The sequence below is a fragment of the Rattus norvegicus genome, chromosome 18 (genome assembly GCF_036323735.1).
Source record: "Rattus norvegicus strain BN/NHsdMcwi chromosome 18, GRCr8, whole genome shotgun sequence".
Classification (NCBI taxonomy): domain Eukaryota; kingdom Metazoa; phylum Chordata; class Mammalia; order Rodentia; family Muridae; genus Rattus; species Rattus norvegicus.
Window position 1 is genome coordinate 25050027 of NC_086036.1, and position 26542 is coordinate 25076568.

A 26542-nucleotide genomic window follows, 5' to 3' on the forward strand; every position below is an offset into this window, starting at 1 on the left:
ATGTTTACATTGTGCCAAGTGTTGTTATTCTAGATCGTACGGCTTCTAAAGCGGAGTAGCATTTGGTTAACAGTAAGTTCAGAAAACTTAAAGTAACTATGACGTAGCATCCAGGGGCCCAGGACGACAACTGCTTGACGGTGGCCCCAAGACATAACAGGAAATTATATCTCAGCAATATGGCTGACCGAGTAAGTCTGGCATTGTGATATCGCCAGTTGTCCTGCCAGGTGTGGACAGAGGAATTCCACCAGGCCTCACCCTTAGGTAAAGGACTTCCGGTGTTCAGTGACTACTGAGAGAGGGAGAATCATTTTCCTCCGGGGGGCGTCTCTTGTGCATGGTCTAATCTCAAGTGGTCAGTTCTGGACCTGTGTAAATATAAGCAGTGCTGAATGAACTCCATAGGCTTTATAGTCATGTTATCAATGATTCTTATGGGTTAGTGAAGAGGAGTGAGACACAGTAGGAAGTGGAGGAAGGAGAAGGCTGTGGGAGGGGGTGATGTAGATGCAGTGTGCATGTTTAAGCATACACAAAACCTCGTTTTTAAAAGTAACTATGTCTTAGACAAGTAGAGGATGATATTCTCATGTCAAGAGTCTAAATGTAAGCAACATTAAGGGCTTCTAGAGCCATGTGGGTGTCACTGATCTCAGTGTCAGGGACTCAGTCCTTGTCTCATGGTTCAAGTTGGCTCCTGGAAATCAGCCATCATTTCTGTGTCCTATACAACAAGAAGGAAAGAAGGCCAAAACAGATACACAAACAAAAAAAGAAAAACAAAGTACTACTTCTTATAGGCAGGTAGATATGAAACCTACATATCGCTTCTGTTTGCATAACACTGACCATATGTAGTCACAGCTTCTATACTCTCAGGGACTCTAGCAATGTCCCTAATAACTAGACATATTGCTATCCCAAGGTAATTGAGGGTCCTGTTGCTAAGTGACTTCATTCATTTTGGATGCTGTAACTTAGACAAGGCTACTTACAAGCAACAGATACTTATTTCTCCCCGCTCTGAAAGCTTGACCATCTGAGATCAGGAAATTGGCTGATTAGGTTCCTGGCAAAGGTTCTGCTTGCTGTTAGTGCCAGAGGGTTTGTCTTCCCAGGGTGAGAGACTTGATGCTTCTCTTGTGCTCCTTCTATAGGTGCTAAATCTGTCCATGTAGGCTTCGCCATGATGGACTGATCCCACAGCAAAAACCCCACTTCCTAAATCTGTCACCTTGGAGGAAGTAAAGATATCATTATATGAATTTTTGAATCAACACAGGCATTTAGGCCTTATCATTAAGAATGAGTTTGGGGTGTTCGCTTCGGCAACACATATACTAAAATTGGAACGATACAGAAAAGATTAGCATGGTCCCTGCGCAAGGATGGCACACAAATTCATGAAGCGTTCCACATTTAAAAAAAATAAAAAAAGAATGAGTTTGGGGGCTGGAGAGATGGCTCAGTGGTTAAGAGCACTGGCTGTGGGATTTAGCTCAGTGGTAGAGCGCTTGCCTAGGAAGCACAAGGCCCTGGGTTCGGTCCCCAGCTCCGAAAAAAAGAACCAAAAAAAAAAAAAAAGAACCAAAAAAAAAAAAAAAAAAAAAAAAAAAGCACTGGCTGCTCTTCCAGAGGTCCTGAGTTCAATTCCCCAGCAACTACATGGTGACTCACAATCATCTATAATGTGATCTGATGCCTGCTTCTGGCATGCAGGTGTATATGCAGATACAATACTCAGAAACATAAAAATAAATGAATCTAAAAAAAAACCAGAATGAGTTTGGGGCACTTAGCATGCTGCTACAGAACTGTCTTGGCACAAGCAAGGCCTTGTGGTTGATCTGCCTTTCTTCAGCAAAAGAAAAAGAATAAGCTTAGATTGAGTGACTCATTCCCTTTGCCACAGGCTAATAAAACAAAGTTCGTATCTTGGGATAAGAGCATGAGACAGTGGCACCGTGCAGTTTGCTCGTAGGTTGGTTTTCATAGGGTTTGTTTCCCTTAGAACTACCTTCTGACCATGTCTCTTGAGTCCTTTCCTCCTACTTTTATCATATATTCTATTCCTGCCTTCAATAATCCATATGCTCCTATTTGTCCTTTTGTATTTCCTTTATGCCTACGTGTGTCCAAGACTGTGAGGGAGGGACTGAAAGAGTTGTACCAAAGACAATCAATTGTCTGTTGATCACCAGTAATTGCTGGATAATTGACTGGACCATGAAGAGAAAAATGAGAAGAGATAATAAAGATTGCCCATGAGAAAAAAAAATGAACAATGTGATAGACAGTGTTTAATATGAAACTCTAAGTATGGCCAGGAGATGAGTTGGTCAAAACAGTTTCCCAGAAGTTGAACAACCCTAGAATGGGATAATCAAAAATAGAGAAAGCAAATGTTCTCTTAGAATCCTTTCTATGACTGCACGCAAGCCACGTCCTGTCAGGGGCATAAGAAGAGCCAAGAGAATGGTTTGTTCTTTCGGCACACAGAATGGTCATTGTAAGAAGGACTGATTCATTCGTTGATAAAAGGAACATGGGGCATTAACTGTCTAATAGACTCTGTGCTAACCTCTGAAGTCACAGACATAAACACAATGTGTTGTGCTCTTCAAAGATTTCATAGGCTACAAAAGAAGTAAATCAAGGATCCCTGTGGCAATTTCTATATTTATCTGAGCCAAAGGCTCGGGGATTCAGAGGAAGGGTACTAACTTTGGTATATTAGGGAGACATTTCAGCTCTATAAAGAACAGACATAGAAGTTCCGTGGAGAGCTGTCCATGTGCACTTTCGGTGGGCACCGGAAGAGCAGACTCCTAGAGGGGTGGCAGTGCCTGGCCAGTGCAGAAGCTGTCTGTTTGCCACTTTGGACAGCTGGGACAAGGAGTCCTTGGGACATAAGTACAGGTGAATTTACACGGGCCAGGTGCATATGCTATAAATGACTCTATATGTTCCTGCATGAACACTCTCTCCCCACACACCATATACACACATAAACATAATTAAAATTATGAAAGTGCTTTACAATAATCTGTACTGCAGGCTAAGGAATGTGGAAGTATTAGAAATGGTGACTCAACAAAGGCTTTGAGTCGGGGAAATATTTTGAAACCAAGGCTGTGTTTTATAAATATCTTGACACATAACAAGTGAATTTGAAGGGAAAAGATCTAGAAAACAGCAGACTCAGAGAGCTATTCTCAATACTGTATCCTGCCTTTTAATCACAAAACTATAAATAGCCTCTCCTTGGAGAAAATAACTGACCCACTCTTTTTTTTTTCTTTTTTTTCCGGAGCTGGGGACCGAACCCAGGGTCTTGTGCTTGCTAGGCAAGCGCTCTACCACTGAGCTAAATCTCCAACCCCTCTGACCCACTCTTAAATCAGTATAGACACTGGGAAAATACTATTTAATGTATTGTCCTTGACATAAATGGGCTCATTAATAGATACTGTCAACTTACAATGGCAGCCTAATTTCTATTGTTGTTGTTGTTGTTGTTGTTGTTATTATTATTATTATTATTATTATTATTATTATTATTGACATGCATACTGCCTTAGAGCATGTGTATTGGGCAAGAGGGAGCTGAGAGGCCAAGAGTGATTGATCCTCCCATTCTGCCACAGCAGCAGCTCACCAGGAAAGGAGTCATTTGCTGTAATGTGAAGAGATGAAAGGTAGCAAAGATGGCTGCTTACCTCAGGAGACCATGTTGGGAGCTCAGAGGGGAAAATGGTGCTTTGTAGATTCCGAAGTGCTGGGAAAAATATATGGAATTATTATCATAAAGGCTGGGCAGGTTTGCAATAATTTTCAACAAAAGTAAGGTCAGTATATTTATATCCAAAAAAACAAGGTTCAAGTTGTATGTAAATGTGTATCTACTTGTACAGCTTCTTGACCTGATGTAAGTGCACTGGAATATTGCCTTAGCGTGGAGAAGGCAATAGCCAACTTTCTATGACAGCACAGGAGATGAAGAAAAAATCCCGAGATTACTGTGACCAGGGCACAGGAAGTGGGTAGCCTAGACCCAAAGCAACCAACTTCAAACCGAGAAAACAATTTAATTGTAAAAGTGAATTCTTACCATTGTCTGCTTTTTAAAGTGAGACCGATCAGAAATCATCTAAAACATACTTTCCGGATTTCCCTCAATTCCAACCATTCTCCTTGGCCACAGATAAAACCCATCGTCAATTTGGGCTGTGTTCTTCCATGAATAAGTAGACAGAGGGGAAATTCCCCATGTATAGAATGCATCGAGGACAAAGCTGAAGTGAAAGACTGGAGAAAGCCGTATTGTGCAGTCCAGAGCATGGCTTGGCATGGAGCTAGCATTTTGTAACATCAAAACCCAGTGCAGCTGCCAGACAGCACAGAAGAGGAGCTTGGGAAAGGGAGGTATTCGCAGGTTCTGGACAGCATGAACATGGCACACCATCATAAGATGTGCCACCGGATGCCATTCAAAAGGAAGCAGATGCTCAGGATGCCAAAGAAATTAGTAAGGGCAGATCAGGCACTGGCCTTTGCCAGTATTTCCAAGGGAAAATCAAGGCAAGGCTGTGTGAAGAGTTTAGGATTTGGGTCTTTTGTGGTACATGTGTGCCTCTCTGTCTTTCTCTCAGTCTCTCTGACTCTGACGCTCCCTCTCCCCCTCTCTCCCTCTCTCCCTCTCTCCCTCTCTCCCTCTCTCCCTCTCTCCCTCTCTCCCCCTCTCCCCCTCTCCCCCTCTCTCCCTCTCTCCCTCTCTCCCTCTCTTCCCTCTCTCCCTCTCTCCCTCTCTCCCTCTCTCCCTCTCTCCCTCTCTCCCTCTCTCCCTCTCTCCCTCTCTCTCTCTCTGTTTGTGTACATGTGTACGTGTGCGCACGTGCACACATGCATGCAAATGAGTGGTCTAGAAGCTATGGTGATTCCCAGTTACCCACCACCTTTCTCTGAGATGACTCAGGGAGAGGGGTTATTGCTTCCTGAGGCGTAAGGGCTAGATAGTAGAAACTCTGTATTTGTTAGTTTGAATAAGAAATCATGCATACCCCCAATGGGACCCATTAATGATGTCAAAAATATAAAATTGTACAAAAAATCTAATATTGATAATCTGGAGACTTTATGCTAGCTGAGGAAGGTGCCTGGCAACCGTGCAGTTGGGAGGAGAGGAGCAGGATGAGCTGATCTGGATGCGCGTTGTAAGCGTGGCTACATCCAAGGTCAGTTATTCTCTTGTGCGTGGTTCCTATTTTAATGGAAGGCTTTCCAAATTACATCCTTTGAGAGCGCAAGTGTTCATGTTACACCATCTGTCATACCGCAGGAAATAAAAATTGGAAGAGCTGCCCACTCGGTCTTGTTCTCAGAACCTCTGCTCCACACTGTTAGTAAGTGAGGATTAGTTTTGTAAGAGAATTACCAAAGAAAAATGCTAGGTATATATCCTCTTTAAGTAAATACTCATTATTTCTAAGAAATGTACATGTTCAAAACAACATTGCAGGCAGGAGAATATTGATTCATGCCTCAGACAAAGGAAACCAATGACTAGCATTGTGGAGTTGCCCATAAAGTCTTTAGCACATTCTCAATTTCTCCTCAGTGGAGAAAAAAGCATGGGCCTCAATATATGTTATATGAAGCCTTAGTGCTTGATAAATGTAATTTATGTGCTACAGGGTAATTTATGTGATATTAACTGTCATGCCAATCACAAAAAAAGTGATTAAAAGAATACAAGAGACCAATGTGGCAATGGGCTAAGTAAAAGGGTATTTCTGCCTGATACTAATCACCTAATTTATTCATAAGCTTAGTTAATTAAACTATGTATATTCATATTTTATATTTGCACTTCTGTCCTTATTCAAATTCTATTTTCAGAGCCCAGAAGCTGTTAAGAATTTATTTTCTTTCAGCATTTGCCAAGCTCTCATTATTTTCTGAGACAGCCCTATTGGCATAATTCGGGTGAAATATTAACACATAAAAACGTCCCACACGCTTATCCCATGAGCATAACAATGTTTTCCCGTTTGCAGGCTTTGGTACTGGCAACTGTGTGTTGTGCCTTGATTTAAACCAAAATGGAAGCTAATTATGAACAACTAATGAATGACCTGCTACTACACGTGAAGCTATCAGAAACTCCACAGGCACCTATTCCTGTAAATAATATTCTGGGAGCTTCCATATATAGAGAGATATTAATTATACCATACATTCAGACTATGGTCAGAAATGCACACTATGTCATGATAGTCGTTCTTATGGGTTACCGCAAATGAATGTTATCAGAAAGAGATCAGTACTTGTCAATGTTGGTGGCAAATGCAAGCTTCCACCTAATGGCATGTGAGGGGCATAATGAATGTGTGGATGTCATATAAACGAGAGTTCCTTGCCTTCTGCTTCTTGCTCGGAAAAATAAATCCCCAAACAAGAAAGGCTGAGCAGTAATCTGACGCTCGGGGTTAGACTCACAGCCTTGTTTCTGGCCTATTTTAATGCACGCATGGCTCGTGCAAGACCCCAGCACGCAAAACGGAATTAAACATTTTATCACCACTTAGCTGTGAATACGAAAATATTAGCTTCTTTAATCAGATCTTAGTTTTTCTATCTGACTTAAGTAAGTGCTAGGATTTGAGGAATTTAGTTTGAGGCCTTTGAGAGAGCACCATTTCTGGTGGAGTTCTTTAGTTAGATTTTTCTCTCTCTCTCTTAAGATTTAAGAAGCATTGATTTGGAACTTTTTTTGCTTTGTGATACTTATCTAGAGTTTCAAGCTTCCTGAATAAGAATAGTCAGTTCTGGGAATGCACTATGGACTTTTACAAGGTAAACGGCAAAAATAAATGGTAGAGAAATCACATAAACCTTTTGAAGAACCAGTTAATTTCCAAACAGTGACTGTATTGCCGTGTTTTTAAACTAGGTAAACATGGAGGCGTTAGCTAGAGAGCTTTTCCTACAGAGTTGGAAATAACTGTGCATAATACGGATGCTAGCAGACTAGGAAGTAAGTTGGCTCGAAGAAGCAGGCTTAATACCAGTCCCATCAAAGCTCCTGGGTTCTAGCGTACACTGGTCTTTGCTCGCAGAGGCTTTTCAGAGAGAATGCTGGGCCCTGACAGACTGTTCCAAGGACTTCATGCCTGTTTGAATAGCTCTTAGGAGTATAGGTTTCTAAAAATTTTACAGCCTGAAGAAAATAATGGTTAAATTGTAGTTTAATATTTTAACAAAGCAGAGTGATCTACTTTTCGTTGTATGTTTGTGTGTGCACCACAATGCACGCGCGCGCGCGCACACACACACACACACACACACACATACACATACACACACACACATACACACACACACTATCACATTTGAGGATCTAAAATGTAAAGCTTCTAAAGAAAAAGCATCTCTTACAGAGCTGTTTTGAATAATCAGGTACGCCTGACACGTCTATGGGGCTGGTAAATACCATTACTTGGGGCTGAGGATGAAGCGAGACAAGACATAACTTTCCTAGCATAGGTACAGCACTGGGATTGATTCCCTGAACCGAGAAGAAAGTTACAATTCAAAATATGTCATTTAGCACTTGTAACAGCACACGTCTGCCTTTAGTTCCAGTCCATGGACACCATGATAACTCCATGGAGTTGCCATATTGCTACCTTTTAAATTTTTTTAAATTTCTTTGACAATTTTGTATTGTTCTTTTAAAAAAATAACCTAGAAAGTTGACGCTGCCAAAGTTCAATACAAATTATAAAGTCTACAGTGCAGGAGGAGAGAGAAGAGCAGCTATCACCAAGAAAGCTAACCAGTGAGAGTTAAGCAATTGTCTACATTTCTTTAATGGAAACACTTATATGGAAGATAGAGGGACGTCGTACTAAAGAAAATAACTTGGATAACCTAAAATAGAAATTTCTGGTATGGTGTCTTTAAAGACAATGCACTCATTCATGAAAAATAATTATCTGCAGTGAAATTGAAGGATCTGAGGGACACTGGCCATGTCACCCAGTAAGGGACAATCTCACCCAAGTGTTAATCAGAGACAGAGATAACTTCTATTTTACAATGACATTTTTAAAATCAAAAATGAGTTAAGTGTACAGTAACTTCTCGTTTGAGCTGCCTGTTGCTTTCTTTCTATTGGCCTGGCTGATGGGTCTTGCTGGAGTTCCCATGATCTGTGGGAAGCAGGTTGGAGACAGCGCACAAAGGCACCTCCCCCCTGACCATAGCCCTCCTTCCCCTGAGGTGGGATATGTCCCAGGCTATTCTGTCAGATGAACCGATAATGAAAAATGGTATTGAGAACATGTCAGGCTGGGTACACGTAAGAGTGAAGGGAAAGATAATTGTCAGCTCCATCCTTCTGATCTTCGAGAAGACAGGACTTGACCGGTTAGGTAGCGGCTTAAGCCTACTTGGAAGGTTGAAGTTTGGAGTAAAACGAGTCTCTTTGGGTCTTGTCTTGTCTTGATATTGCACTAATTATAAGGTGTATTTGGGGGAGTGTAAGGTATGTAGACACTCAAGGCTCCTTTCCTAGATACTTCTTGAACTTAGTGCTCTGAGCACTAGCTAATATAGCAGTCAATTGCGAAACAAGACAGGGCAGGGGTTCTTCCTTAAGAACAGTAAATTTTAGCAGAAGACAGCCAGTAAAATAAATGTGTAAATTACAAAGAAAACAGTGACCATTTTTTCTGGATACCAAAAGTGCCTGGGTTGTAATTGTAAATGAAAAGTCAAGGAAGGATTCCTGTAAGAATTGAATGTATGAATAACTACTTGAAAGGCGTCAGAGAGCCAACAATGAAGAGCCTGGGGAAAGAACATCCCGGTGCATCCTGTAGCTATCAGCAAAGTTGATCCATTGTCTATATTTGTTTAACATAAATACTCACTAATATGGAGGCTATAGGGACATTGTACTTACGAGAGTAAGTTTGATAATCTAAAATAGAAATGACTAATACAGTTTCTTTAAAGACAATGTATTCATTCACAAAAAATAACTACCTACAGTGAAATCGCCAGGGACTGAGCAACACGCAACCAGAGCTTTAAAGCATAGATGTCTTTCAGGTCAGAAAGGAGGTTGGTTGGTTGGTGAGTGGTGAGGAGGGAAGAGCTAACAACTAGAAAGCCATTAACGGTTGTACGGAGACGAGACTGCCATCTGGAGCAGTAGGCTCAGGAATGTGGTGACAGCTGTTCCGTATCCAAGAGAAGAGGACGTGAGTGCGAAGTTCAGGGACAGGACCTGGCTGTTGATGGAGTCACACGTGTTGTCAGGATATAGACGGCACTTAAAGTCATAAGACCCGAGCGCGCTCGGTATGTGGGGTGTCTTTAGGCTTTTTTGACAGGAAAAGAAATGCTCCACCAAGAGACGACGGGAATGAAACTCAGTTCAGCCCAACTTAGGTACCAATGCTGGGCTAAAAACTTCAAGAATCTGACATCAGTTTATTTTTAAAAATAGTATATAGCACAGCATAATTTTGGAAAAGAGTCTTATAATTGCAGTTGACTCAGTCACATCAGTACAACAAAGCTTAGGGCGTATTTACTTTGAAGTGCTTTACAAAGCACATGTGGCCATATCCATAAAGACACGTTGTGTTGACGTAGAAACAATGCTCAAGAAAACGGTCGAGGAAGCATGGCTGAGATAAATGTAGTGTCTGTGGGAGTCCAGATTTGGTGTGTCCCTAAGATAATATAGAAATCCCCAGGCTGTTGTAAAGTGCAAGTGTGTTGTTACACAGATGAGTTTTGTGGCCTAGAAGCAATGCCCAAGGTTTTTGGGGAGAGGAGGATTCTGGGACAAACGTTCTGGGGGACGTTGCTGGAGCCTGGCTCAAGCTGGTAGCAGGTTGGTTGTAAACTATATTGTTCCCCAGCCCTCACTCCCATCATTCACAGAGAACAGCCAAATAAGAGGTAATCTTCCTACTTTGGACGGATGAGCTTCATCTTTAATGTTTCCTGGCTTTTCCAGTGCTTATCTGTGTGCATAAGTGCCTTTTGCCCTCTGTAGTTGGGTGTCCCGAAGACATAAAAGGAGACAGCCCAAACGGGTCTCCGCCTATGCCACCTTTAGCACCTCATAGAATGAATGTGAATATTTTTATGTATAGAACTTCAAACAGAAAAATAGACCCCAGAAAAGAAGATTGGGGGTTGGAAATGGGTCTTGCAAGGCTCACATTTTGACCTCAATATGGTACAAGATGGTATTCGAACAACTATACCAGTCAGCAACGAAAGAGCCTGCCTCTCTTCCCTTGAAAGTGTCAACAAAATCTGACTGTTCATCTCTTGCGATCCAAGGCTCTATGAGCAGGCAAAGGGAAGAATGAACCCTGTTAATTTAAGGGTCACCCAAGAAATACATCTTATACCACATCGCAGAAGCCATCTGTGTATTCTGTCTGTGTACGCTCAATTGAGGGTCTAACAATTATGTACTCGGACAACACCAAGTATGTTTGGGCTCTAGATTTGGGCCGAGAGCATTGTGTCTGAGGAGAATCCCAACAGCATCATCTCCATACGTCTCATGCTCCGGGAGTTTAGAGACCGTCTTTCCATGTGAAGGCAGTCTCCACAGCAGTGATTTTTTTTTTATTTCCACTTCTATGTAAGTTGAAGCTATTGCTTGAATAACAGAACCAACTGTACCAGAGGACTCCCAGTTCTTCGTGAATTCAGTTCTATTATTACATATGTGAGGGAGGAATGGTGGAGGGAAAGGAGGTCAAAAGGAAGAGGTGATTGAAGGCAAGTGGGTAGAAGACTTGTTTAAATTGCACTGTTTGGGCCCCCAGACACCCACAAAAATGTTCCATTTGGGGATGTTAATACAGAAAGTATAATGCATAAAAAAGTAAAAGTTTGCAAAGAATTATTGAAAATAACTAGTGAGGAATTGTATGTATCCCTTAGAGATAAACAGTGTGGACCACAGCTGAAGTACTTGAGAGATTGAGTTCTCTGCCTATTATTTTCGTTTGTATTTTGGTACACAAAAGAGATTCTTATATAATAGTCTTATTGACATGGGTTGGGTTGTTTGTTTGTACTTCGTCTTTTCCCACGAAAACTGGAAAACAGCTTTTCAAGCCTGCACACCCATTCACGCAGCCTCGATGGCTCTGAAGCCATCAGGAGACCCAGTGTGACTCAGATTTGTAGAAAGCTGTGATTTCCTCAAGACTGAAGAGCTCAATAGACACTTAGAAAAGTCACTAAGCTCTGAGAGGGTTGTTGTTGCTGCTGCGGCTGCTGAAAGCACTCGCCGTTCTCAGATCGCTGATTGTCTCTTCAGAACATTATTAAAAACTAAAAATATAAATGTCTCCAGTCAGCTATAAAATTTATACAAAATAAAAGCCGTGCAGCCCATGTGTCAAGGGAGACTTTGTGAACGGCTTTAAAATGAAAACTCCAAGGCAGGGGCTGGAGTTCGGTTTTCACAAGGGTCAGGTAATGAATTGCTCTGGAGAACAGAATGCGTGCTTTCCAACACGTGGCGTGTGTCACTGTTGTGGAGAACGCCCTTCCGTCATGTTCTTTATGCACCATAGATAGAAAAGGAGGACCAGAGGCCTGAGATACCTTCTTGGCTCTTCAGCCCTTCACAGTGTGGCACAGGTAGAACTGCTAGCAGACGTCACCCCTGATAATCAGAGGCTCCTCCTTGACCCCACCCATAATCAGAGGCTCCTCCTTGACCCCACCCTAGACTCAAATGCATTCCAGTCCCGTCTGTATCTCCTTCAGCACTGCTCGAGTCTTAAATGTAGATAGGGCACAAGGGTGTGTGTGTGTGTGTGTGTGTGTGTGTGTGTGTGTGTGTGTGTGTGTGTGTATTTGGAGACTGTCCAGCTATAGGCACTGAGCAGTTGCCTTGAGTACATCCCTCTCTGGTTTCCCAGAGTGAGGAAGAAGAAAGGAGTTTTTGAGATTTCTGCATGAATATTCCCTCCTCTTCCCTCAGCTCTTTTCTAAGTTCTATCCCCTAGAGATCAAGTCTAGAGATCCAGAGGCTGCCTTAAAGACAGAGCGGGAACATGGGAAGGAACTCAGTCTTGGCCGTTCAGACAGAAGCATCTGGGTTTCATCCTCAGCATCCGTGCACAAGGCCAGGCGTGGTGGCGTGTGCTTCAGTTTGATCCCCTTGAAAAGGCAAGGCTTGGTGCTGTGTGCTTGTGAGCGCAGCAGTGAGAACGCAGACGCAGCAAACTTTGTAAAGCCTGGGCCGGTGAGACACCTTGCATCAGAATGTGGTGGCTAGCTCCTGTGGAACGATCCTCAAGATGCTCCTCTTAGTTCCACACACGGATACGTGTGCATCTGCCCCACACACGTACCTACACGTAGATGAGAAGAAAAGAAAAAATATACGTGATTTTTGTGGCTCCCAGAAAATTTGACTAAATTCAAGGCAAAGGTTTCCGTTGAAATTTTTGGCAGCGTCTCCCCTATGCTTTGGAATGGAAGTCAGATTCAGGCTTTAAGATGTAGAGTCACTGCCCTAAACCACCTTGTGTTTTGATTTGCTAGTGAGAAAGCAGATGAGACATTTAATAACAAAATCACTAGATCTGACTGCCTTCCAGGAGCTTGGCCCAGCTCACCACCACTGCAGGCCCGAGCCAGGCCTTGCTCCTTCCTGGCATAGCCTGGGGACTATGACTGTCAAGTAGTTGCCCCTTCAATTTGAAGCTCTCTTTGCCCTTTCTCTTCCACAACGCTCTCCCCATTTGCCTCGCTAACTTCTCCAGGCAGAGAGCATCTCACTTTGACTTTTGCTTCCTCTATGACCTGTGTGATCTGGCTCTCTCCTATCAAAGTCATCCTCCTCCAAGGACCACAGTAACCAATTTCCATCTCTTCTTATGGCTTATTTTTAATCAACGCTTGCATCTCTGACCAGCCATAATTTATAATGTGGTTGGGAGGACTTGCTTCCTTTGGCTCCTTACGATTGCCTCAGTACCCCCAACAGTGTCTACTATGTAGCGAGTATTTATTTGATGACCTATTTAATGAGTGGATGAAGAAATGCATTCTTTTCCTCCTCGTTAGTTGACTTCAGATCTGTTGTAGTCAAAAGAAGAGTAGCTTCAAGGCTCTTATACCAAATGCTGCTCTATGGCTTTAACCAAGTAGGGAAGGGTCATTGAGTCTACTCAAATCAGTGATAAGATATGGTCAAGGACTGAAATGAGCCAGTAGACTTTTCCTAGGGCCTCTGGAAAGGAGGAACAGCCCAGTACCTGTAGTCTCAGGAAGAAGCCACCTGCCATTTCCTGAATTGGTTATAGTGTTTTTGTCTGAATTCATCACAATTTCAAGGTGGATCTTCAATCTCTAGATGTTTCGATCTAACTGAAAAAAAGGGAGAACGCCGTGATCTAGCAGGGAGTTAATAAATATCCCACAGTTTGAACTTCATGTAGTTTTTTTTATCCAATCCAAATTGATTTTTTTGAAAGGGCATGTCTGACACTCAGGAAATTTATGGAGCATTTACCAAAACCTACCTCTTCTGATAGTTAGAAAGTATCAGTATTCTGATAGCTGAGGTTAGAAAGTAGAGGCAGCTTCTGGTGAATTAGAAGTCAGCCAGGACAAGTCAGTAAATCTTTATGGGCCTTTGAGAACAGAAGACTGGTTGTCTGTCCTGTAAAACACTTTATCTGTTTTGGCGATGAGCATGGAGCTCCTGGCTTTCAGGATACTCGTCGTGCATTCTACCACTGCCCTGCTGCCGGAGTGCACCTCAAAAACATGCTTATGCCTTGAAAGGATTTTGTCTCCTTAGAGTTTGTTTCGGAAATTGGGTGAGAAATCTGAAGGATTGCTAAGGGCTCAGTGCATTAGAAGGCAGACTGACAGCCTTCCTGGTGACTTCTGGGTTGTTTCAGATATAGTCTTCTGTAGTTCATGCTGGTCTTAAACTCCAGTGTATTGAAGGGGACCTTGAGTTTCTTGTCCACCTGCCTACCACTTCCTAACGCCGGCGTTACAGGTGTGTGCCGCCACATCTGGTTTGATATCTTTACCAAGTAGAAATTAGCTGTCTGCTTCTCCAATATTTCTTACTCTAAGGAAATGACAGATTTCTGGAGTCAATTGTGTGGATGTCTGAGGCCTGAGAAGCTCCTTTGGACAAGGCTTTCCACTCTCTAAAGTTTCAGAGGGGTTGGTTATAAGTGGTATCAGCTGATCCCAACGAGTCAATGCCATACCAAACCAACTAGTAGTTGAAAATATTTAATATATTTGAGATGGTTAATTGAGTTAGATATTATATTGTTTAAAATAGTTAATTGGTTTAAAATGGAAATTGATGTAAACTTTTTTTAACCTCAATTTTATATTGGACTTAAGATAAAATAAATTCCTTTATAAAAAGTATTTTAAAGGAAATTTATTATAGAAGATAAGAATATCTTATTTTCCCTTTGCCCCCCAAACTTGACTCAGTGTAGGATAATGCTTTGCAGAGAAATATTTGGCTACTGGGAGGTGTATTCACAAGGAGAGCAGATGTTGCTGTGTTGGGCAAAAATTTCAACTGCTCTGGAGAGACAGACAAAGGGAACTTCCTTCCTAGCCAACATCCTGCAGGGCTCTTGACTGGGCGCAGAGAGGAGGGGGAGGGGGAGGCGAAGGGAGAGGGAGAGGGAGAAAGAGAAGAGGGTAGGGGAGAGAGGAGAGGGAGAGGGGAGAGGGAGAACAGGTGACCCTTGACAGGGAGCCTTCAGTAGTGCATTGCGAGCAGGGCTTGCAGAGCAACTGGAAATGAGGCAGAGCAGAGCCTGCTCTGTGGAAAGCATCCCCCTGCCGGGCTGCTCTTCTTACTGAGGATCAGCTGCTAATCACTCCCTAAATAACAGGTTAAAATTCCAAATCAGCTAGCCTGGCCATCTGCTTAGATCTGAAATCTTAAACAATCGAACAAACAAAAGCACCGAGTCTCCTGCTTCTGCTGATGAGGTTCTCCTCAGGTTCTCTGAGGTCTGGGCCTGACAGGGCAAGGACCATACCACTCACTACTGCAAGCCAAACTCCTGCTGTTCTCCCCTCTCTGCGCTGGTGACAGCAGCTGTAGATGGCAGCCAAATCTGAGTTCTCTGGGCAAAAGCACTCACAAGGAGAGTTCTAAAGGCTCCTTCTGTGAGGTGCAAATTACCCCAGGAAATGAAAGTGTACCCTACAGGGAAAGACATTGACACTGGGCAGGCATCTTCCTGACTCCATCAAATCTTAAAAGGACATTTTCCCCTAGGAATAAGTCAAGTGTAGACAAGAAAACTTTTGGGGATCCAGATAGAGTTCCTTGACTGGTACATCTCGTTGAGTGGCTACTTTGCCTTTCCGCACATGCTGCCTTTCACGGTTCTGGCTTGGCTATTAATTTTCTGTATTTTATATAACATAAGTCTCTAGGGGAAGAGGGTGGAGTGTGAGTGACACTGAAAGCCACCAGTGGAATCTTTCCAGTAGACCTAGAGCCCATTGCAAACAGGCTCCTCCCAGAGCTCATGTTGATGGTGGTGTCCTCCCAGGAAGACAGTAGGTCCAAGTCACTGGTTCTAGGGCCACACCCAGAGGAGTGTGGTGTTCTGGTGCCCCAGACATACCTCAAAGCCCTTCAGCATCCATCACGCCGTTCATTCCTATGACTCCCAGCAGCATGTACGTCACTAAAGACTGGGGCTAATAGACCGAAAGCCCATCTCTCTGCAAATGGTGGTGCGTTGCTCCTCAGTCTTTCTTTGTGAGTTAGGTAAACACTGCATCCCCAGTACTCACTGCAAACCACCTACCCAGCCAGCATTCAATTTTCACTGCTCTCAGGTAATAGGAATATAAAGGGTCGGTATATTCGATTCTCCAGGACTACAGCAAGACTGAGAGTACCCTCCTACGCCAGTGGTAGAGGAAGTTAATAGAATAAGCCTTGCTAAGCACAGGGAAGCCTCTGTTCTCAGATCGAGAACACGGGGGTGTGGGGGAGAGGACAGCCTCTCCTTAGGGACTGATAACCTGGCTGTGAAGGCCAAGATGTGTGTCCCAGCCCTTTCCTGCTCCTCTGCGACCTTCTTTCGGGGAGTTTTGAATGTCCTTCCCTTCCCCTGTTCAGGTCCTTGCCCTGCCTCCACACAAGCATGAATTGCTTCAAGTGGTTCTCCATTTCTAGGAAGCATTAATTTTGCCTTTTCCCCCCAACTGTGCTTAGTTTCCATTTCTTCCTTGTCTATGTATAAAGTGTCCTTTGAAATAGATTTTGTTGTTGTTGTTGTTTTGTTTTTTTGGTTTGGTTTTTTTTTTTTTTTTTGTAGCAAAGATACACTTCTACACATTTTATTTGAGCCATGTCATGGTATTAAAATACAGAATTTGATTATTTTGTAATTGATTTGATATTAAGGAATAATTTTACTCTCATACTCCATGACAGAGAGACTGCAGTTTCTCCTACAGAAACGGATAGAATTTGTTCATCCTAGTGTGGTTATGGGGGAGATCAGGTTTAAGAGTTCTGAAGTTGGAAATTTGTTTCTTCCCGAATTAAAATGCAATTAAAGTGCAATTAAAATGTAAGTGATGGGGCTCACTCCGAGTTAACCTCCTTTTCCTTCTTTTCAGCACCTGAGATTCTCCGAGGCTGTGCCTATGGCCCCGAGGTGGACATGTGGTCTGTAGGAATAATTACCTACATCCTGTAAGTGACAAAAAGCAACCTTTCTGCAAGCAGCCTCTGTATAGCATTTTCTAGATATTAATAATTCTCATGAGAATCAATGTCGCCCTTTGACTTTTTTGTGATATCTCTTTTTGCATTAGCCGTGGGGAGAGCGTTCTCTCAAAATGAGGATTCCTTCTAACGTTATCTTTTTCTCGAGGGCAGAATGTATCCAGAGCTTTTCCTTATCTGGTTTTCCTATGTAATATGCCACATATCCGATGATCATAGTAAGTGTGAAATATGAGTCCACTATTTATTTGCATCTTGTTAAACACGCGTTTAGCCCATTTAGGACACCTCTCATTTGTCTCATAAGAAATCCTACATGTTTCTTATCAGCACATTTACCGATTGATTGGTTTTTTTCTGTATGTTAAGATTTCAAGGGCCTTGGGCTGAATATTGTGGTTAAAATGAACTAGTTTGTCACTTGCTGCTATTCCAACTCCATTACTGAGCTGCTGCATTGTACAAAAAAAAAAAAAAAAAAAAAAACCAAACAAACAAACAAACAAACAAAAAAAAACAAACAGAATTTCAGGAGATTTGTGCCAAGATGGTGTCAGAACTGGAGGTAACAGTGAGGGAGAGCTTGCCTGAAGACTGCTGTAGAAAACCCAGCTCGGTATCAGTGCACGCAGGAGTTAATGCACAGTAGACACACCTGTTGGCCATTTTGAAGGGAATACCGTTGGTTTAGGGAGCCTAGAATATGCAGCTGGGCAGAGAGATTTTCCTGTTACATAGGTGACATCAGTGAATGTATAGCTGAGTTCCTATACTAGAGACAGTTACCTCCTCACACTCTCAGAGGCTGGAAGCCTGAGGTCAGGTGACTGAAGCTCTGTTGAGAGCTTCTTCCGGGGTTTAAGAAAAGTTCCTTTGTACTGTGCTCCCACATGGTTGGGGGTGGCGGAATCCTAGCTCCTGAGCTATGTGGGAGAGGGACCCTCAAAAATGCCTCCAGAAGATCAGTTGTAGGGCATTTTCTTAATTAGTAATGGATGGGAAAGGGCCTAGTCCATGGTCCGCAGTGTCATCCCTGGGCTGGTAGTCTTGGGTTCTATAAGAAGACAAGCTGAGCGAGCCATGAGGAGCAAGCGAGTAAGCAGCACCCCTCCATGGCCTCTGCATGAGCTCCTGACTCCAGTCCCTGCCCTGTTTGAATTCCTGTCTGAACCTCCCTTGGCGATAGACCGTTACTTAGAAGTATAAGCTGAAATAAACCCTTTCTTCCCCAAATTGCTTTGGTCATCACAGCAATAGAAACTGTAAGCCACACACAAATAAGGACCCCCATTTTTGTCTCAAAAAACATGCATGTCCCCAGGTGTAGTTTTGGGTTGAAATGTGCCACGAAGGGTTGACGCCTTGATGCTTATTGTAAGAGAACTTGAGATGAAACAGAAAGTTACGTTGCATTCATTCTGACAAACAGGGATGCACAATAAGTAAAACTCCACAGAAAGGCCACTCATGGGGAAGGAAGTGGAAAATGGAGTCGTAGGCTTGAGAACAACTTCCCCCAAGTCTATCCAAACCAGACAAACTCATTTATTTTCTTATACCTAGGGCTCTAGTAGGCTTCGGATGAAGACGACAGTGTCACCCATGAATAATATTTTTCAGTTCCCTTCCATCAGCCCGAAGCCTGGGGATAGTTTATCCGTTTATCCATTTACCCGTCATTCATCGCTTTAGTAAAGTCTACCTGGCAAGGGTCCTTGGCACATCTGTGCACTGGACTTACACGTCTCCTCTATTTAGCCTTCATGTGCACTTAGTGGAGACTGTTGTCATGAGCCTATGACATCTAGACTAATAGCATGGGGTGACTTAGAACCAAAGGAGAAGAGAGCACGGAAGTAATGGTGGGAAGGGTAGCGTTAGGATCTAGTCCTTTGATGCTTCCTGGGAAGGCTGTGTTATGAAGGTCAGCATGATTGCCCAGATGAGGTACCTATCCTTTTCCCACCCCTATACAAGTAAATAAATTCTGGGCTTTATCTTTTGATAAATTCACCAGTAGAATTCTATTATTTTATATGTGTGCACCTGTGTTTGTGTGGGCACATGTGTATGGGTGCATATGTGTATACTTGTGTGTGCACACATGTGGAGGCCAGAAGACAGTCTGAGGTATCATTTCTCAGGTGCTGTCCATCATTGGGGTGGGGGGGCAAGGTTTCTATCACTGACCTATATGCATAGTTCACTACATAGGTTAAACTGGTCAGCAAGCAAACCCCAAGGTTCCACTCACTGTCTTGGCCGGCCTAACACTGTGATCACTAACTAGTACATGACATGCTACCTGGCTTTTTAAAAATGTAGGCTTTGACCATCAATCTCAGGTACTCGGGCTTGTATGGCAAGCCAACAGAGCCATCTTCCCCTCCCCTAATTCTTACTGGCATGGAAACCGTTTCCTTTCTCCCCTCATCGTATGACAACTGCTGCTTTAACATTGCATTCCTTAAAACATCTGCTTACCACGACCTGGTTTGTGCCAAGGCCTCTTTTTTCTGAAGATGACTTTAGTTCGGAAACCAAGGCCCTTCCTCCCAGGAGTTCTGGACCCCTTTGCCTTGGAGAGCTGCAGCGTTTGGTAACTCATGACCAGAGTGAGTAGATGGACATCCTAAGCCATCAAACTCCTCCAGCTTTCAGCACTGCAGTGAGTCCACAGGCTTGGAGCTAACCTGTAGCTGGCACTGGGTAATCCCAGCGATTTCCTCAACTACCTTCACAGTACCACCAAGGGAGTTCTACACACACGTGTTCGTGTGTGTGTGTGTGTGTGTGTGTGTGTGTGTGTGTGTGTGTGTGTGTGATTCCTACTCTGTGTTGCAGTTTTTTCCATTTTGATGTTTCGGATTGCATGATGTCAACTGTTTGCCCCTTCATCAAAGAAGAGTGATCGGCATGACTGGGAAAGGCCATTGGAGGACTGTGACTTTAAGCTGTTATTGTCTTTGGATTTCAGAATGGGGAATGGAAGGTCCTTCTTGAACCAAGTCTGGAAAGCTGGCTGCTTCTTCCATGACTACCCAGTAACAGGCTACACTTCTCCAGGGTTAGAGAAGATAGGAGGGCCAAGGCTAGACCCCTGCCTGCCCCTCTGCGCTTACACCTCACCCCCTCCTGTGCAGGGGTCCAGACTATGCAGATAGGCAGGGGACAGTGCACCTATAATGGGTTTTTTCTCTTCAAAGATTCACTCTCTCCCAGCTGGCTCCAGAATGTTTGGAAGAGGCAAAGATTCTCCCAGGGAAACATTTCATGAGCACAAAGGACAGAAGAAACTGCCATTTCAGGAAGCATTTTATTATGCTCTGTAGCGACATGGCTGGCTTACAGGAAGAATCGAAGAAGCTATCTTTTAGCTTGTCATTATTTCCCGACTTGGATTCCAAAGGGAACGTGTAAATAAATGCCTGGAAGGACTGCTCCTTGTTAGAGCTGCCCCACCCCACTCCCGTGGTGACCTAGTCCCTTGTCTAAGGAGTGCAGGTGTGGTAACCTCAGAGCTGATACCCACTGTTCCTTTTCTCACACTCAATTCTTGTCCTGCTGACCCTGTAGGAGACAATTAGGTGAACGTGGTCAGACAGCTTTAAATTGAGGGTCATTTACAAGGATGAAGTGAGCCCATGCTGCTCATCTGTTGGCTGCGTGTGGTGACTGAATTAACGGTGTTCTCTCTACTCTGTTTCAGTCTGAAACCCAAACTCGAATACTATATCACAGCACACACTAATTCTTGTGGAGTTCTATTTCTTTCTACTTTTAAAGCTGTATGTATTTTTAACTCTTCCATTTTCTATTAACTTGGAAACCTAATCAATCTGGTTAATAGTTTTTTTAATTATCAAGAAAAATCTGCTGGAAAATCATAACTACAATGTCTATAATATGAGCCATTTTAATTTTTTTTGTGCCTCTTGTCGCTGTTATTGTGGTGGTTGTTATAACTTTTTATAAGAAATTTGGTTCTACTATTCTTACTTTCTGGAGGTGTTTTTTATGCTGTCTGTCATAAATAACAACCACACAATCACACGCCTGTACAAGTAGATTTACCTGTATGGAATACAGAAAGACTTGATTTTTTTTTCAGAAATGTGATTAAACATGTGTGATCATTTAAAGGTTCTTGGTTCTGTTTTGTTTCCCTGCAGACTTTGTGGATTTGAACCATTCTATGATGAGAGAGGTGATCAGTTCATGTTCAGGAGAATTCTGAATTGTGAATATTACTTTATCTCCCCCTGGTGGGATGAAGTTTCTTTAAATGCCAAGGACTTGGTAAGTGTGACAGAGAGAGGAGAGAGAGAGAGAGAGAGAGAGAGAGAGAGAGAGAGAGAGAGAGAATATTTAGCTAAGAAATAGTAAGTGATATTTTTAAAGTAGGCCACTTTTGACATTATTTCTTTATAACTTTACGGTATTTTAATTTAAAAGGCACACTAGTACATTTTCCTTATGCAGAATAAACAGCATCCTTTCAGTCCTCAGTAGCCAAATTATCATAGTAGCATTAGTTAATGATTTTGCTACCTGGTAAATATAGACCCTTTCAAATAACACCATTCACACAGAATTCGGCTTTAATGTGGCTTATTCCCCTAAATGTAGATGTATTTTAAATAAATATAAATGAATCCATGAAGATTTTAAAACTTATTAAAATACTCCGACGGTAGCATGAACGCTCTTGCACCACTGGAACTGTAAACAAGGTCCCCTCCGTTAACAGAATGTGTTATGCTTTGCTTTGCACTGCCTCACACTGGGCCCACAGTGAAGCTCATTAATATTCTCCCTTCTGGAGAGAGCTCTTCCTCTTCTAGTAGAAGGATGTGCGTGTATAATTGAAACTGCAGCCATCATTCCTCTGGAGGAAAAAAAGAAGAATGTGCCAAAATAATGGAGTTGACTTTAGGAGTTTCCTCGTCATAAGTTTGCTAAGTGTGCTAAAGTTCACAAAAACTTCCAGCAAAAAGGCAGTATTAGAACTGACTCGAGTTTCTAGAGCCACTTTCCCAGGACTCGTCTCTCCAAATATTTCTCCCTTTTCTCTCAATATGGTTTCACAGAACAGATGCTTTAGGATCCATGGCTTTCCTATCTGTGTTTGACGTGTGGACATGACACCCCACTCCTGACCTCTGCTTTTCTCCTTCTGCTCTACCCCAGTCTCACAGCAGCCCTCATCCTCTCCTGTGTGGCCCCTCTGCTGCTTCTTCTGACTTCTAAAATATGTGCCATAAAGAATCCAGGGACCCCTGCCCTCTCCTAACCAGCGCTTGCCCTTCAGACACGCACTCTTTAGCAAACATTATGCACGAAAAGCTTCATGAAATCGAGACTGAGATGCCTTGGCTCCTTATTTAGCTTGCTGTTTGACTTTGTCAACCTGTTTTCCCTTCTTTCCTGGGTTTTCAGAGCTAGAAAAGACCTTGGGTTTTAAATGATTGGTGGCATCTTATTTTACTGGACCAATGTCTAGAGAGACCGTGGAGTCCTCCCAGTGCAGGATGTAAGATGAGCTTCCACATGATGTAGACCCAAGTTTGAATTTTCAAGCTCTACTCACCACAGGGTATTTGACCTCAGTGGCTAAGCCTTCACTTGTAAATCGGAACTAATCACTCCCAATCCATCAGTGTCTGCGACTGTGCCAGGTCACGAGGCTCCTTGTGTCCAGGTGTGCCCCTATCATACCAGGCTACTGCTTCAGAGCCCATTTCCTGATCCTCCTGGCAATTCGTTATCTGTTCATCTTCACAAACAAGACCAAATCCTCCAGAACACATTGCCATTAACTGAATTTAGTCATGCCATGCTCGTCACACCCCTCAAGCCAATGACTTCTTTAATTTTATCCTAAAGTGGCTATAATTCTGGCTCTGAACTTACTTGATTTCCACGAGTTTTTTTTTTTTAATGAACTATAAATCTCAGTGGTGTCATAAAGCAATACTCGATAAGGGCTTGAACACCAAACCTTTTGCCATTTGGTCCCCACTGAGGGAATGATGTCATTTGAGTTCTGAGTTCTAAGTGACCTCACAATATGGGCCTAGAATTCTTCAGATGTTGTTTCAGCTCAGAAGTCATTTGGTTAGTAGATGAGCCAAGACCTAATTCTTTGAGCTCTGTAGAAAGAAATCTGTGAGTTTGGGGCCAGGGGTGCTGTGTGTCCATCTTCTGGAACTCACTTAGCTGCTGCTTCCCTGAGGTTGGTCCTACTGATCGTGTAAATACTTGGTGCTGGTGGTAACAGAACAGCTGGACTTTCACAATGTGAGGGTAAGTCCAGTTTCTATAAGTTTATTTTTTATGATTGCAGGTCAAGAAACTCATTGTTTTGGACCCTAAGAAGCGGCTGACTACATTCCAAGCCCTCCAACACCCGTGGGTCACAGGAAAAGCAGCCAACTTTGTCCACATGGATACCGCTCAGAAAAAGCTTCAAGAATTCAATGCTAGGCGCAAGCTTAAGGTAAAGTGTGTGCTTTTGTTTTGCTGTGTGTGTGTGTGTGTGTGTGTGTGTGTGTGTGTGTGTATGTTTGTGGTATCTTGTCTTCCTTTAGTATTGTATTATTCATTTTCTGTAACACCAGAAAAATTCTTGTTTTTAGAGTCTGTAAGACAGTGACATAAAGCCACTTAGGTGTTTGTTGATGTATTATTTTGTTCTCTCTCTCTCTCTCTCTCTCTCTCTCTCTCTCTCTCTCTCTCTCTCAACAAGGGAAACACTTGAAGGAATAATTTCAGAGCTGGAATAAAAATTGGTGCATGTGTGTGTGTGTGTGTGTGTATGTGTGTGTGTAACTTTCTCTGTGTGTCAGCATGCATGCGTGGGTCAGACAGTAACTTAAAGGAACCAGTTCTCACCTTCCACCTTAACCCAAAAATTGAACTCATGTGCCACCTCAAGTTCCCAAAGACTGAACTCAGGTCACCAGGCTTGGTGGCAAGGGCATTACGTAACCTACTGAGTCATCTCACCAGGCCTCAGCAGTTCCATTATTGCTCCTCTTATCTGAATAAGGAACCAGTCAAGAAACTGGTTTTTTATTTAGAGAAGTTCTTTTTTCTTCAGTAAATCATCATCTTTACATTCCAAAAGTTACCCCCTTCCCAGTCCCCCTCCCAGGGTTCTTCACCTCCTCTCCTGCCTCTGAGAGAGTACTCCCCCCCCCCACCAGCATCTCTCTTCCCAGGGGCATCAAGTTTCCCCTGGATTGAGCATGTACTCTCCCACTGAAGCCATACAAGGCAGTCCTCTGCTACACAAGTGGTTGGGGCCAGGAACCAGCCCATGTATGTTCCTTGGTGGTTGTCTTAGTCTCTGAGAGGGAGCTCTGAGGGGTCTGGATTAGTTGACACTGTTGTTCTTCCTATGGGGCTGCATTCTGCAATCCCCTTCAGCTCTTTCAGTCTCCCCTCTAATTCTTCCATATTGATCCCCAACCTCAATCCAATGATTGGTTGTATCGTATCATACTGGGTGATGGAAACAAGACCAAAAAGGACATGCATGGTATCTATTCACTGATAAGTGGTTATTAGACAAGAAGTTCAGAATACCTATGATACAACTCTTAGACCATAGTAAGCTTAACAAGAAGGAAAGCCCAAGTATGGATACCTGAAACCCAGTTAGAAGGGGAACAAAATAATCATGGGAGGCAGAAGGCGGGAGGAAAGTGGATGGGAGAGGGAAGGAGGGAGGAGGAAAGGAGAGGCAGGATCTAGTATGGGGAGAGACAGGAAAGATACCCAGAGAGTCAGGAGAATGAATCGAAATATGCAGCAGTGGGGTCAGGGGAAACATCTAGAAAGTCCCAGAAACCTGGGATGTGAGAGGCTTCTAGGACTCAATGGGGATGAAATGCCCAAGAGTAGGGAGATGAACTGGAAGAGGCCACTCCAGTAGACATGGCCTCCAGATGAGGCAGGGGGTCAGCCGCCCGTCTTCAAAGTTTTTAACCCAGAATTATTCCTGTCTAAGGAAATGCTGGGATAAAACCTGAGCAGACTCTGAAAGAAAGGCAACCCAGTGACTGGCCCAACTTGGGACCCATCCCATGAGTACAGGCCAAATCCTCACACTATTACCAAGACCATATCCCATGTGCAAACAGGAGCCTGGCATGGCTGCCCTCCGAGAGGCTCTACCAGCAGCTAACTGAGCAGATGATGCATGGCCAAATTTTGAAATGACCTGTGTTAAATAGCACTGGCTTAACTATTTCAGAAGTTGGTTTGAGCACCGAACTCTTTAATTTCCATGATACCAACATCATGGATCTAGAGTTCCATGAAACATCCTCTTATATATAAGGACTAGAGACTATAAAACTCTAGACACTCCAGGACTAACACATCTTACTCTTCTCCCCCATTGCTCATATGATTAAATAATTTGATTTGGAATTAAGGAAGTTTCACTGTTCTTTCTCCAAATGCATTGTTACCTGACCACCAATCTTGAAATAATTTACTTTACTTTGAAAGACTCAACCGTAACCTACAAAACAAAGTAGAAAGCACACTAAAACTTGGCATTTCCCCCTGGAAACACCATTTAGTACTTTTCTCTCTCTAATCAGGCGGCAGTGAAGGCTGTGGTGGCCTCTTCTCGGCTGGGAAGTGCCAGCAGCAGTCACACCAACATCCAAGAAAGCAACAAAGCCAGCTCGGAGGCACAGCCCGCCCAAGACGGCAAGGACAAGACAGATCCTCTGGAAAACAAAATGCAAGCGGGGGACCACGAGGCAGCCAAGGCTGCAGCCGATGAGACGATGAAGCTACAGTCCGAGGAGGTGGAGGAAGAGGAAGGTGTAAAAGAAGAGGAGGAAGAGGAAGAAGAGGAAGAGGAGACCTCCAGGATGGTACCTCAGGAGCCAGAGGACAGGCTGGAGACAGATGACCAGGAAATGAAGAGAAATTCAGAGGAGACGTTGAAGAGTGTGGAGGAAGAAATGGACCCGAAAGCTGAGGAGGAAGCCGCTGCCGTGGGACTTGGGGTCCCTCCACAGCAGGATGCTATTCTGCCAGAGTACTAACCCGGCTTCCTTTAGGGCCCCAGGCCAACCCCAGCATTTTATGCACTTTGTCCTTCAGCAAGGTGGGGAAGCATGATAAGCACTATAGTGATTCTGTTTTGAGGTGCAAAAAAAAAATCCATATATACCAGTTGGTAACCCTAACGTCAGTGCATGTGTTTGCTTTATGAAATAATGAAGTTTTCTACGGCATGTAATGGATTCCTAATACCCAGGAGTTAAATTTGAAATTTCTAGCAAACAACACAGCCCTTAAAAATCATTCCCGGCCTCTGGTAGCACACACTGAAGTGAAATAGCACAGGGACTTTGGAGGCTTAGGCATCCTACACCCTCCACAAGTCTTCAAAGAGGGCAACTCCTTTGAACTCAGCTACAACCAGCTGGAGTTACCAGACACATTCCCATGACTTTCCAAATACTTTGAGGGGGACCAGCCTTGTAGGCCGTTATAAAAGTAGGTAATGGAGGGTTATAAAAGATACCTGGAGAAGGTGCAAAAACATCTGTTTATAGTGTAGAGAAGCTGAAGCATTCTTACAGGGTACTGAGTCCACAGTCCCCTTAAGTGTATGCAGAGAATGTCTAATTTTTTAGTACACCATATAATACCCAAAGTGCTCATCATAGAGTTCTGCCAGTTTACAGTTCTTGGGAA

At 43.3% G+C, this 26542-nt stretch overlaps 1 protein-coding gene, 1 long non-coding RNA gene and 1 other non-coding gene across 7 annotated transcripts in view; 2 read left to right on the forward strand and 1 right to left on the reverse strand.

Moving 5' to 3' along the window:
• Window positions 1-26028, forward strand: part of Camk4 (calcium/calmodulin-dependent protein kinase IV) — a 218903-nt gene extending 192875 nt beyond the window's left edge. For 4 of the 5 annotated variants that reach the window (XM_006254523.5, XM_063277096.1, XM_063277097.1 and 1 more), the window contains 4 exons: window positions 16705-16780; window positions 20986-21112; window positions 23160-23312; window positions 25429-26028. In XM_006254523.5, the coding sequence (XP_006254585.3) occupies window positions 16705-16780; window positions 20986-21112; window positions 23160-23312; window positions 25429-25884 (812 nt within the window). In that variant the 3' untranslated portion in view covers window positions 25885-26028. The remainder of the gene's footprint in view (window positions 1-16704; window positions 16781-20985; window positions 21113-23159; window positions 23313-25428) is intronic. The other variant, NM_012727.3, reaches the window with a different exon arrangement.
• Window positions 1320-1426, forward strand: LOC120098432 (U6 spliceosomal RNA). The gene has a single exon (XR_005496593.1). It is a non-coding gene; the product is annotated as a U6 spliceosomal RNA (small nuclear RNA).
• Window positions 21397-22954, reverse strand: LOC134482925 (uncharacterized). Its single transcript, XR_010059660.1, has 2 exons — window positions 22727-22954; window positions 21397-21701 (listed from the first exon to the last, which is right to left on the reverse strand). It is a non-coding gene; the product is annotated as an uncharacterized LOC134482925 (long non-coding RNA).
• Window positions 26029-26542: the final 514 nt, after the last annotated feature.